Source organism: Xiphophorus maculatus, chromosome 16 (assembly GCF_002775205.1).
Source record: "Xiphophorus maculatus strain JP 163 A chromosome 16, X_maculatus-5.0-male, whole genome shotgun sequence".
In the NCBI taxonomy this organism is placed as follows: domain Eukaryota; kingdom Metazoa; phylum Chordata; class Actinopteri; order Cyprinodontiformes; family Poeciliidae; genus Xiphophorus; species Xiphophorus maculatus.
In genome coordinates this window covers 8,395,075-8,409,098 of record NC_036458.1, presented here as the reverse complement: position 1 = coordinate 8,409,098, position 14,024 = coordinate 8,395,075, and the positions used below count along the sequence as shown (strand labels likewise).

General features: G+C 36.3%; 2 protein-coding genes and 1 non-coding gene across 5 annotated transcripts in view; 2 read left to right on the top strand and 1 right to left on the bottom strand.

The window, feature by feature from the left end:
* The first annotated feature begins 389 nt into the window (after positions 1–389).
* LOC102232521 (phospholipase A2-like) lies at positions 390–3,962 on the top strand. Of its 3 annotated transcripts, none has more exons than XM_023348646.1 (5): positions 390–488; positions 1,036–1,204; positions 1,799–1,905; positions 2,307–2,461; positions 3,416–3,962. In XM_023348646.1, the coding sequence occupies exons 1-4, from the start codon at positions 455–457 to the stop codon at positions 2,453–2,455; spliced, it is 459 nt and encodes a 152-aa protein (XP_023204414.1). In that variant the 5' UTR covers positions 390–454; the 3' UTR covers positions 2,456–2,461; positions 3,416–3,962. The 3 variants fall into 3 exon arrangements, with proteins under 3 accessions (XP_023204414.1, XP_005796782.1, XP_014330835.1); XM_005796725.2 differs by having other exon boundaries at positions 3,413–3,962; XM_014475349.2 differs by lacking the exon at positions 3,416–3,962 and having other exon boundaries at positions 2,307–2,524.
* A 1,474-nt stretch (positions 3,963–5,436) lies between these two features.
* trnat-cgu lies at positions 5,437–5,508 on the bottom strand. The gene has a single exon. It is a non-coding gene; the product is annotated as a tRNA-Thr (tRNA).
* Positions 5,509–8,492: 2,984 nt separating this feature from the next.
* Positions 8,493–14,024, top strand: part of axin1 (axin 1) — a 29,649-nt gene continuing 24,117 nt past the window's right edge. Inside the window, exons 1-2 of the mRNA XM_023349451.1 lie at positions 8,493–8,818; positions 13,312–13,497. The gene's annotated coding sequence lies outside the window, so the exon portion shown is untranslated. The remainder of the gene's footprint in view (positions 8,819–13,311; positions 13,498–14,024) is intronic.

Sequence of the window (14,024 nt, the reverse complement as noted above, 5' to 3'; positions counted from 1 at the left end):
AATAAAATAAACATAGTTCCTGTGTCATACTTTAACGGGTTAGCTCTGTACTAGGAATGTTTTAGCAGAAGTAAAACAAAGCCTTTTTGGTTAATAATAAATTGACTTTTTTGTAGATTATGTGATTCATCTTCCTCGATAGTAATTCAGTGAAGCAAACCACAACATACTTCAGTATACAAAAAATAAAAATACAAGTAAAGAATACTTCCAATGGTTTTGCTTTAAAATGTTAAATTTTTGCCTACAACAGACATACAAATATATACAACAATCCCTCTCCTGCAGGGGGAGCCTAGTGTCACAAACATTGGATTAGGCCCTGTCCAATGATGATGCGCATGAGATTATTCCAGCAGCCTCTAAAAAAAGCCTTCCCCTTCACTCTGCACTCAGACGGTGGTAGCCCTGGAACCCTGGCTGAGCAGAGTTCAGGTGCCTCTTGCACATAGTGATGACATCTTACCAAATACTTCTCCTGTTCTCTGGTAAGCTGTTTCATTTGAAGTTTCACATCTTGTGCAAAAGGACAACTGAAAGTGTGATTTAAAGACTACAGATGAAGCTAGACTCGATCTTGTGAGATTTTTGTAAAGTGAGTGTTGGCAATCAAATTAATTTTGTGGAAGAGAGGAAGAGATGGTGAGTTTTGGTATTTTTCTAGGTTTTACAGCATCCCGGTCTAACCTCTTGTTTGTGAGACATAAGAATGAAGTTTGTCCTGTGTGTCCTAGTTACTAATGAGAAGAGTCTCTGTGGATATTGCAGTAGCAACAGAATGATGCACACAGTGATTAAAATGTCTATTAACAGGTAAAGAATAAACTAAAAGAATTGAATGATTTTACATCTAAAGTCAGCAAAAGACTTTAATGTGAAGTAAGTTTGATTATATGTGTGAATCAGAAATGTTGTTAAGATTTTACTCATCAACTATGCATAAAAAGCTATTTCTTTCAGACTGGACTGCATGGCTTGATTCTCAGGGATAGAGAAGTTTGTTCCTCCTCTTCAGTTGTTTATTCCTTTTTGCAGTGGCTGTGGCTCCTGTGGCTGCACACAGTTCCCACCGGACAAAAAGAGGGTTACTTGAGCTTGCAGGAGCCATCAAATGCAGCACTGGGAGATCTGCTTTGGCTTACATGATGTATGGATGCTACTGTGGGCTGGGGGGTGAGGGGTGGCCCCGTGACAGAGCAGACTGGTGAGGCATATCCTTTTCTCTAATCTTTTTCACATAATAGTACGCTTCTGCACCTGACGACAGCATTTACCAAAATTCAAATAGTCAGACAGGTCTATGCATGCATTATAGGCTACAAAGCTTATAATTCAGCACGCATCACTGTGTTTTCACTCTTCAGCGCAGGCATGGTATGTACACATTACTTCCTCTTCTTGGTGGAGCTCAACTCTTCGATTTCCAAAATAGGTGTGACCAGTTTCCGAATCCGTCTTTCTCCACTAAACCACAAGTGCTACCAGAGGATTGGAACAAATGAATGATGACCTTTTTCACAACACAAGCCTGGTCAGATGGGGACTTTAAAATAGACCTAAAACTCCACACCCAAATTCTAATTACTGTCTCTTTGTTTTCTATCTTCACCACTAGACATCTTGCTCATTAAAAACTGTGTGACTGCCAAGTAAGTGCAGTGAAAAAACAAAGTGGTAATCCTGGACTGCTTTTAAAATAGCTGTGGTGTCGCTTTGCCACCCATCTATACTGCTGCTCAGTCCACTCCAGACGGAGCTCAGCCTTGAAAGTAATGCATTCAATATGTTGCGCCTGTAGGTGTTGCCACAAGCATGACTGCTGTTACGGAGATGCAGAACGTCTTGGCTGCTACACCAAAACGGCCAAATATCATTGGACTTGCGAGGACAGGGAAGCTGAGTGCGGTATGTATATATTTTTAAATACACCTTCAGAGGATTGAAGAAAACATAAACTTTTCCAGTATGTGGTTTTATGAAAGGGTAGCAGAAGAACTGTTCAGGCAGCACATAGCTAATATTAAGTATTCAGAATTTTTGACTTATCTCATCGAAATTCTGTGCCGTGTGAAAGTATCAATAAACTTTGATTTTTTTTTTCTCATTGAACCACAAACTTCAAGGTTTTTATGTGACAAACCAAACAAAGCACTGCATTATTGGGAAATGAAAAGAAAATTCTTTGTGGTTTCCAACTTTATTTCCTTTTTTATAAATAAAACTCTGAAATTGTGACCCAAATTTGGTCACAGATTTTGTTTGCAAATCTTTTTAATGACATAAATCTCTTATCTTTTTCATTTCAGAGGATTTAGAGGACAAATGTGAGAAGATTTTATGCAAGTGTGACAAAGAGGCAGCCAAGTGTTTGAGAAAAGCACCATTCATCCAGAAATACTCACTATGGCCGGATTTTATGTGCGGCCACGATCACCCAACGTGCAACATGTATTGAAGCAGTGTAAGCATCTTCATATTGAGTGAATATTTATGAAATAGTATAATAAATAAATCCAAAAACTGACTAAAGTATCATATTTTCACAGTCATCACTTTTTATGAGACATGGTGACACTTGTTAAGTAAGTGGCTTTGTGTACGAGTGTGGGTTTAACTAAAGCAGAAATTTGGGTATTTTAAGGACGAGAATGACAATAATTCATGCAAGTATCAGAAAATAACAAATTTAGGCAAAAGAAAATGTTTCCAAATCAGTTTCTTTCAATAGAAAACTTATGAAACTTTAATAAAAACTGCAGGTGTGTGTCTGGTGAATATTTGATTACAACATATTTGCTTTTCATTCAGTGGTTATAGAATCCAGACATTTACTCAAGTAAGAGTAGCGATACTTCATAATAAAATTACTCAAATAAAAATAAAAAGCACTCCAAAGTTACTCAAGTAAATGTAATTGAGTAAATGTAACTAGTTACCACCCAACACTGGTGAATTAAGCCTTTCTCTTCCTCAAAAGACTAAACTTCTGCAATTGGCTTTAAGGTCAAGTGTTACATTTCAGGTCACCACTTCCCACAAAGCTACTTTTATATGTTGAAGAGCTGCAACCTAGACGTCCACTCCTTACACACTTTGTCAGGGTTTTGGACATGATATCTTTCAATGGAGCCTAAAAAAACAGGATGAAATTTACTAAGCTAACAGTCTGAGCTCCTTTAAGTCTACAGTGAGATAATCATCAGCAGTTATGTGTTACTGCCTAAAGGCGTGTTCGCTGCTTCGTGCTCTGCTCTTTTCAAGGGTTTATCAAAATCACAACATAGTCACAGTTTGTTGAGCAATAGTTTTCCAGTGACTAAGCGAATAGCTGCCAAATGACCTAATTTCCTGTCAGGGCTATAAAATATGTAGGTGAATGTTGGGTTTTCACAGTTTACTTTGTTCGTTTCAGAAGTTCACAAAAACTTCCTCGCATGCAGTCCTTCCCCACAGTGGAGGCTGAAGACGTTCCAACATCCCTAAAAAAAAAGTATCAGCTAATTTGCTGTGTATGAAATCTACATCTTCAGCACTAGATGGTGCCAAATCCACAAACAAACTGCGGGGCGGAACACCCGAGCAAGAGTTTGACTTCATTTCTGAAATAGTTTTTATATTCGTTTAGTTTTGAAAGAGAAGACTGTTCTCACTCTTGAGTCAAAACCTTTTACTCCTCTTTCCTATGTATGTTCTTTCCATCAACATGGAATGTAATCTAAATCCGCCCAGATGTTACTCAGAGCCCTGTAAAGTGAGGAAAACACAGCTTCTTTGTTCAAACAGTGCTGGGTCCGTAAGCTTCAACCGAAATGAGAGAAGCAGTTAATGTAATGTATCCTGCTAAGAGCTGAAAGTTGAATGTTTGGGTGAATGCCTACAAACACTTGTTCAGTTGTTTTGAACCTTTGCCGTACAAGAAAGTCAAGAGTTGTAAAGTGCAAAAATAAAGTTACTTGAAGTTCCTTTTGTTTTCTTGTCTTTGGTTATACAAATATTAAATCCCCCTATTATAACATCAATAATTTTCCTAGTTTTTTAATGATCAACTGTGATGTGTTCCATTATTTCTATTTGCTTTTTCAGTGGTAGTTAAAAGACTTATTAACTGGCATCTCGGAGACAGCAGATGTTTGAGTTGAAAATCATCAAGGATTTCTAAACCAAAAATAAGAACATTATATACAATCAAGGTTAAGTCATATGGATATACTCAAAAATTGCTCTAAAGTTCAAAACACGTGTCTGCTGCCCTTATGTGTTTGTAATTTTTTCCTGAAATCAGGGGGTAGGGTGTATTTTGCTGTGTGTCACTCTGTGGTAACTTCATGCAAAATTTAAGATACTAAATATTTCAGTTCCTTTTCGTAAACTCCATTTCTTGAAAACAGTGAAAACGTTTCTCATTTTGCAGTAACTCTTACGTGTGTTTTAAGAAATGCTGGCCTAATTTCCTACAACATTATCAAAAAAAGCTGACAGAAACGCCAGTCTTCCTTCAGTCACTGTATTGCTCTGCAGCTGAGAGCCAATTAACAGTACAGGAAACAATACAAACATGATCATGATGAGTCATTTCCTACTGGGCTGAGGTCTTTTGCTCTCTTAACATCACACTGGGGTGTGGTATGTGTGTTTGGAAAAATTTAGCAGATAAATGCTGTCTCTAAAAGTCTTAAAAGCTACATATTGAAATATGTACTTTTTCTGCAAAAAGTACAAAAAACAAACAAAAAAAAAACAATACATGTCTAAAAAGAAGCAGAAATTATAATACATGGTTTTTAGTTAATTTTGCTTGGTTTTAAATATTTCCTCAATTGAGATGTTTATATAGAATGGCAGCTTTTATTCTGCTCAGAAAAATATGAAGTCTCAGATGAGCTTCATGTTTACATTTAGGCCGAACTACCAGCAGCAGTTTCTCAAATGCCAATAAAATTTCTGGAAAAAGGAAATATACAGTCTACTACCATTATTGCACAATACTACCTATATGTACATCTTGAACATATATGTAGTTCAAGATGTGAGGAAGGAATGCATTCAGAAGATGATCAATAGGTGGAGAAAAATCAACGTGTGTAGCATTTTAATAAACAGACAGTCGATGCATGTGGTTTATGCAGGAATTTATCTGTGATGTGTTGAGGATATAAATAAGTCTTCTGCAAAATGCTGCAACCAATGTCAAAGTAGCTGCTGTGAACGTGTTTTAAAAATAGTTGCCTTAGTAAATTGGATATGATAGAACTGCATCAGATATGAATTACCCAGGAAACTGCACTAGTATATTGAGTCTGATACGAGAGGATTTTTATGATACTAAATCTGACATGTAATGTTGTTTTTACATTGTGTCAGTAACACTACTACCACTGAATATTCTTAAAGTTTCGAAAATTAGCTTGTCTGGATTTAACCAGATTGACAGACAAAAGGCACGGACGGGGTTCGAACCCGCGATCTTCGGTTTACGAGACCGACGCCTTACCACTTGGCCACCGCGCCTGCGCCGTACGGACTCGCGTTTGCCATTTTGAGAGAAAAAGACGCCCCTCCTAATCAAGCTGTGTAAATTGGGGTTTCGTACTCTATAGAAATAAAACTGCGAAAGACACACTGTTTGACGGTAACAACCCAAAAGCATTAGCCTACTGCAGTAATATGAATGTGTATGGTGGAAACGCGCTACAGACAAAAGGCGTTAATATAAATGTATTGTTGTGATTTGGCCACAAGAGGCTGCTGTCGTCTTCCGTCACAGATTTTGGTTGGAGCTCATTGGTGGTGTTTCCAGAAGCTTCTAACAAATAAGGTGAGTATTTACTTCTTCTGTTGAAAGTGAGGCCGAAAGAAAGTTTTAGTTCTACTGCGGGAATTTTTGACGTAGCGTATTTAGAGTTTAAAAAAAATTTCCAACTATAAATTTTTTGAAGGAACCATGAAGTAGGGTTTATGTCAATTTTCATTTTAACTCTCTTCAGTGAAAAGAAAAAAACGTATTGCACAACAGCGAAGCTACTCAAATATGACTCTTCACATTAATAGCAGGTGGAGTGCATTAATCAGATAAACTGTCTGCCAAGATGCCCATCCATATATTTTTATATACTGTATATATATATATCTAAAAAGCAGGAGAATCATCTGGTTTTTTGGAAGTTTTTTGATTCTTTGTTATTTTTTTGCAAAACAACAGAGATGAATGTTTTATTGTGCAGTTTGTGAGTGTGTGGGTGGGTGTGTGGTATCAGATATCCCAGAGGCAATATGGAAAAAAAAATCAATGAGACCTATTTTGTCTATGGAGAATTGGAGTTTTTACCTTAACCTGTTTGTAGAAAATTGTTATGTATCACCAAAATCAAAAGCAGCTCTACGTCATTTGAATTGACAATGATTTAAAACATCTCAATAATTTTGAGATTGTGTTAAAGTTTATTAAGTTACACATTGTTCTATTACCCAAATTGTTATGTCTTGTTGCAAAACACAACCATGCCAAGGCCAGATTATGAAAAGCGTGTCCTTATACTTGACAAAAACTGGTTTTAAATTGCTGGAGGCCTTTGCAGTGTCCTTTATATTGTGACTTGCTCATGACAATGGAGTTCTGTAACCTAAGGAATCTTGTCAGAAATCCCATGCATTTGGGGCATTATTCTTCATGCAAGAAACATTGAGCAACTCACTCCCTCAGAGAATAAGAAGTATTTCTGTAGCAGTCTGTTTAATTATTTATCATTTTGTTGTTGTTAAACCATTCTTCCCGAGTCTGCTGCATGGGAATTTGTACTCCAGGATCTGTAAGAATATTTGTTTTGGTTTTAGTACATTGATTTTTTTTTTTGACACAGGAATGCCTGTATTTTTTTTTTGTAGATTAGTTTGTAATTCTTACTTGATAGAAACACTCAGATTTTGATTTCAAAAGGCAAACATAGCTATTTTAACTATAACCTTGATCAAAGAGGAAAGGTTTAAGCCTTGTTTTAAAAGTAGATTGGGTGATTGAAACAATACAATTTGTCTACTTATACTTAAGAGTGTATTATGTGACTAAATGTCAAAAAATCTCATGTCCTCTGAATACAGGAGAGATAATAGAGACACGGTTTCCACTACATTACCCTGAAAATTGTATTGGATTAGGCAAATTTAACAGTTGTGTCCTTCAGCATAATCAAAGACTAATAATGCACATTATATGACCGAGTGGGCATATTGATTTGTTTGCTCAGAATTCTGGTGTGAGAGTTTGCAAAACATCAAGAAAGATGTGTTTATTTTTTCATCAAAGTAATGATTCCAGAATTTATTTTTTTTATATTGGTTAAAATTTGAGAGCTAGAAATAAAATATGCATAAATGTAGCACAGTTCTATTAGGCATGGCCGTCCCCTGGCACCACAGGTCTGTGCTGGTGCAGCTTGCAGGGAAAACTGGTCATTGTAAGGAGCAGCATTCTGCCTATGACCCCGGTCACAACTCGATGTGTAAGTGTGAAATCTAACTGAAAGGTGAGCAGCTGATGAAGCTGCAATACAAAGAGAATATAATTTCTCCCCCTCTTTCCAAATTTTTTCTTGATGCCCATCTTGCTCCTGTTTTTTGGGTTAATCCATTTAACAGGGCTGATTTCACAACTTCACTGAGTAGATAAATAAAGCTTTTAAAATCTGGAATTTTATGATGTATTCAGTTTCTGTGTTCTTCAGATTTACCTAATTTGTGTCAGCTCTGCCTAACTGACGATTCTCTCTTTTTTGCTTAGAAATTTGGTGATGTCCTCATGCTTGTTGATTCAGTTACCATAGCTACAACTTTGTGCTGGCAAGCATCTGGTCCTCGTTTTCTCCTGAAGGGTTCTACAACTTGAGCTGTAATCTAAAGTAAAGATGCCTGTCCCTCAGCAATGGTCTTGGGCAGCTTTATGAACAAGAGAAAGATTACAGTGACAAACATGGACCCATTCAATGTGGACCATGGAAACAAGACTGGGAAAGCAACACAACGTGAGAGCAAGGTGAAGGCAACTGGCTCCTGTTATTGATGACTTAATGGGTTTTGTTGATGGAAATAATTACTATAATCATCTTAGTTTGCATTAAGAACTAAACAGAATTAAGAGAAAATGTAAATACTTCAACTGGACTGACTTATGTTTGAATTATGTTTTCTTAAAAAGAGCACCATTTGAGTTTTATTTAAGTTGACTTTTTTCCATACAGTAGACTTGGACATATAAAAAGTAGTTCAAATGATTGTGATTTATGAGGGACAAAGTTTTCTTTTAAAAAGAGTTTAAAATTCAATCTGTCACATTTTAGGAAAATATACAATCTGGTAAAACAGGAAAAATCATTGGTGACTTTTTAAACCCAGACTTGTTGAAGTCAAGGGCCAAAAAGCTGATTTTTCTTCCTTTTTTTGTTGTTGTGGGATACCCAAGAAATACTGTGAAAAATAAATGTGGTTGCTTAATCTGCTGCTTGGAAAAAGACAACAGCCAGTCCAGCATGTTCAAGCCGCCCCCCTGCTGGGCGGCCCATGAGCCCGTCGATATGCTGGTTTGATGTTGGATGGAAAATTAGAACCCCCCACAACAAACGGAGGGCTGGAACAGAGAGACTGGAACAGAGACAGAGAGGATAGAAAGAGAACAACCATCGACAGATGGACTCTGTTGTGATTAAAGATGGCGTCAGTCTTCACTGCAGACTACGAAGGACTGTATCCGATCAGTAAAGAAGTGGTGGGAGTTGTCTGTGGTTCAGCTCATCAGAACCACGAAGAACACAGTGTGGTACATCAGCAGGTATGATGACTGCTTTTGCAGGGATGAAAACCGTAACGTTCCATTGTTTAGTGCATCGGTCTATTGTGTCTGGTAACGCTTTTTTATGTCAGTGCTGTGTTGTTTGGTTGCATTCTTCCTCTTGTGGTAACAAATTGCTTCATTTGATTTGACCAGTGAATATATATCTTGTAAACAGACAACTAATAATGTATGTGAAGATTTGAATTGATCATAAACCTGACAGATTTCAAGCAATTCATTATTTGTCGTACATCTTAGCATAAACCACCATATAGCACCATTAGTAATGTAGGCCTTCTAATTAGGCATTTTCCCTTTTTGTGAATGCAGGTACACCAGAACAAGCATGATATTCAGCATGAACAAACTCAAAGTCTTCAAATTGCTAAATCCTCTGTGTCTAACACACTCCGAGACTTGTTAGGCATGATCTATTCAGTCTGGACAAAGGACAGCAACGGGACTCCAGAATACATTTTCTGAAAGTCTATTGATATTAATATTTGGGTCATTTTTGGAATCTCCAACTACCCTGAAGAGGTCCAAAAAGCATGACATAGTTTTATAAAACCTTAATGTCTCAATCATTTTGGTAACTGCTTCAGCTACTTTTAGTGTTTGGAGCTGAACCTTGCACCTTTTGCAATTTTCAGTTAAAAGTGCTTTGCAGAAGACATAATTTCACTTATTGATTTTGAAGAAAGCTAGTTAAAAGAAATTAGAGCTCTGCTGTGAAAGCATAGAAAAAGAGCGTTTCTTAAACTCTTTTTATGGGCTTTTGTTCATCAATGAGTCTTCAGCTGAGATAAGCTCAATTCACCCAAAACCTACAAGAAAATCTAAATCCACAGTGACAGGTGGAACAAAAGAGCCCTGAATGGACTGAACTGGGAGACATGAAGTTGTCTTCTAGTAGTCCTTCACTATAGTTAGATATTTGAGAGCGTGGGAACACTTTATTATAATAAATTTTGGAAGGAAACCTTTTTTTTACTACCTAGGGAGGCATAAATTGTTTGTTGGTCAGCAAACGAGTGCTATAGTATTTGTACAAATGATGGACGAAGCATTCAAAAGAATTAACAGAAGTTTTTAGGAGTTTTTAAAAATACCAATGCTCAAAATGCTTAGGTTAATACACAGAAGACTTACAATACATAAAGTTTTGAATTTAAGAATGAATAGGCCTTTCTGTTGCAGTTAAATGTCTCAAAGAGAAACAGAGACTTTCACTAATTACGTTTGATGCCATGACCTTCCTATGGGCCACATTCTTTAAGGTCTCATTTCCAGTCAATAGAGATTACTTTTTAATGTAGTCTATAAGCTGAATTGTTCCTAACTACAGTGATCTATTATGTGAAAGACTGTTTTGTTCCCACTTGTTGTCGTTACATCAAGAAACTACATCCATTTCATAGCAATAAGCAAACCAGTTCATAGCCATGTTTTTGGAAGTTAGGTGTATTTGAAAAATTACTGGGGTACATTTTTATAAAGTGATCTAATATCATGTATCCGACACAGCTTAAATTAGTTTCAGGAAATTTCCACTGATTGTAGTTCTGGACCGTTCAACTCTTGTAAATAGGAAGATTATAAAAGCAGAAAAAAACAAAATCCACATTGAATGTAGCTGTTAGATTGATTGTGGGCATAATCTCCTGAGTAATAGTGGAAGTAAAGGGGTTTGTTTTGGTGATAACATATCAAATTGTATTTTTGAAATGGTTGGTTTTCAGTTTAACTAAATTTTCTGATTTTGTAAGTTTTAGTAATCAGTTGGGCTCACTCACATGTTCTTGAAAAACTCTATTTGTGTGCCTATGACCGACTGAAGACTAATTTATCCTAAAGGTAGCTAATGGGTTGAACACACACCCAAAGTAAAATGGGATTATTCTGTGATTAGTAGTTGACTTTTCATCTGTACTAGCAGAATCAAGGCAAAATATCTGAAGTACCTAAATTTGAAGCAACTGGGGAAAACCTTGCCTATTTGTTTCTATCACTTTTGCGTTATTTCCACTAAGAAGTATAACATGGGACAGTGTGGCTTGGCAAGCCATATTTTCTGATCCGATATCTTTATTGGGCCCCCTTTAGTTGTGGGTCCAAAGGACAATTGTACAGTACACTTAAAGTGGCACTATTAGCATAAAACACAAGAAAGTTTATTGATTGATGCACTGACCTGTGCCTTACTGCTTAGTGGAAATAAGGTTTTAATCAACAAAATGCCCACAAAGGAAGATCCTTACCCCCTTACCCCACACAACTTGCCAAGAAACACGAAAGATGGGCTTCTGAAGAGAATTAACAGCACTTCTGACAGACAATCTCATTTTAGGTTTTGCAAAACAACTTAGTCTTTTTATGGCTAATAAAAATGCAACTAAATATGACATTATGGTTTTAACATGCCTGATTGCATTCACAGTGTAACAGAAATTTGCCTCATGAAAATACTCAGATACACTCTCAGCAGATTTAGAAACATGTAAAACACCATATCAGTATCAAACTAGATTATATACTCTTGATGCCCTTAATAGCGCTTCATGGTTGCAGATTATTCTTGTCCTGCAACACATGAACAGCCCCAGATCTGTACTTATTCTGAATATGCCACTAGAATCCCACCTTGAAGATGTGTGGTGTTTAAATAAAGGTGGAACAATTATTGTATCGCCCAATTTAAAGTATAATGTTTATGTTTTCACAAGTTTTTGTCCATATTTACTCTCTGAGACATCATTTGTTTAAAAATATAAAAAATAATGGTTTGGCAGCTGCACACATAATTAAGCATATCATCATGGGTTTTAGAAATGAGGTGGTTAAAAACTACTCTAATTGGTTTTCAAATCAGCTGCAAAACATCCCCAGGGCAGGTACAAATTCATGCATGATTGGCACAAAATGTAGTAAATGACTGCTACTCTGTGCTGAAAATTACCAAAACTGCACAAGGAAGGAGCAGAACGACCAGAATCTGCTTGGAAACTTCTTGAGTTTTTATTTTCGTTTGTGTGTCTGTTTTCTTGTGTTCATTTAGTTTTTGCTTGTTTATTCTCATAATCCAAAATTATTCTTTGCAGTTCATCACAACAAAAATTATTCTTTGCAGTTCATCACAACATAGAAACAATTTTTTCAATGTTGTCCTAAAATTATTTAAAATACTGTTCAGTGTTGTTATGTACTGTAAAGTAAAGTTTTGACCTTATTGCACCTTTGCTGCTTAATGCAATTATGTGTCTAATTGCATTAATAACAACAAAACAGATAACAAGTGCTGTGTAATTTATTTAATGGTAAAGATTTGATCTCAACCCTCAATAAATAAAAAAAGTGCAGGAATGTTAAATTCATATATTTTGCTTGAAATTCAATGTCGTTTTTGACACGTGATGATCTTTTTTTAAGTAATCTTTGTCTGCAACAGCATATTCTAACTCTGAAGTTATAGAAAAGTCCAGTCTATAATTTGAGGATATTTGATCAGTGACCCATTTTATGTAATGACTGTTTTTAACAAATTCTATAGAGTTGGTGCTTGTGGCCAAGGAGCTTAAAGTGGCTTATAGAGATGTTTTTTTGGTACTTGACCTCTTGATCTTTGTGATGCTTTTACTTTCTTTGTGTGTCGGCTCCCCGTTAACATTTGCATGTATTTCTTTTAGTTTGGCTGAACTTTTCTTTTGCTCTTGTAGATGTGCAATTATATCCCAATCAATTTCCGCACTTCCCAATAGATGACTTTTTAAATCCTCATTTCCGACAGCTGCAAGCACTTTCATTCTTCTCTGCATCCTTCCGTCTCAGCGGGGGCCGTTTGGCATCTCAGTCATTTGCTGGAGGAAGTTAGTGATTTGTGGTAATTGGAATTCAATTTACAAACAAGCAAAAAAAAAGATGGAATAATCTGTGAATTAGGTGCTAAAATTACACTTAGGGGAGCTCTTCACCATACCATAGGTCTTGGTTTCCTGGTGTTTGAAATACTTTGAAATAATTATGACAAGTGTGCATTATTCAGTAAAGTTACACAAGTCATGGATATGCAAATATAACAGGTATGCTCCAATCATATGTAATATGTGTAGTAGCTTTCATTAGATGTCATAATTGGCATTGAAAGTGTAGCCAAATATAATAAACTATGAACATTTTCCCTTGCATGGTAGAAAAAAATGACAGCCATAAAACAACTTGAGAACTGTAGAAGTGTGAAGTTCAACAGATATCCTCAGAAAATGACTTTCTTTTTTGCACTTACTTACATCTACTGTAAATGCAGTGAAGAATTTAATCCGTATATATGTATAAGAAACTCTGTTAGTGAAGCTTTATATCAGCAGGGGGCAGCAACCTACTTTATCACCTTTTTTGTGTGAAACATTAAGAGGTAATAGTCATGCTCTAAGTACTGTGGAAACATTTAACATTGGCTTGTGTACACTGAATTTTTGTTTTTTATCTTTCAGGAAGAATTGGACTGCACAGATAGACTCACACAGCAATATTCTACTCCAGTCAGTTCGTTCCTTTTGTGGGAAATTAGACTGGCTTTCTTATTATTGCAGGATAATGCATTAAATAAGCTTACAATGGAATCGACAATGATAGGATTCAGACCTGGAGGAAGCATGAGGATGACAATCAAACACAAGGTAAAACATTTACACTCAAATCAGAATTTTCTCTATTGTCATTGTAGGAACATTTAATCAAACTGCAAACACACAAAGAACCACATTGAGTCATACTGGTAAAAGATTTATCTTTTGTTTCTTTTGAGATAAAGTTCTTTAAAGTTGACTCGGTGCTGCACAGATTGACTCTTGAGATTATTTGCCTTATTTCCTTTCTTAAATGATGTAGTTTAGTACCAGTCAGATGGCTGTCGTGTTGCAATAGGTGAAAATGTGGTGTGTGTGTGTGCGTGTGTGTGTGTGTGTGTGTTTAGCCTGGAGGAAGCTGTAACAATAGGATACTTTTCATGATTTCTATTGCTTGTATAAATATTTAAAATCCTGTGCACAGCTCACACTGTAACATGTTTCCAGGTGTGAGCAGGCATTGCAGTTGATGTGATGAGATGGAGTGTGAAATGTGGACTCCTGTTCATGCTGCTCTTTTTAAGTCGTTCCACTGAATAATGTGATCTGAGATGTTTTCATGGTTTTGTGATGTTTCA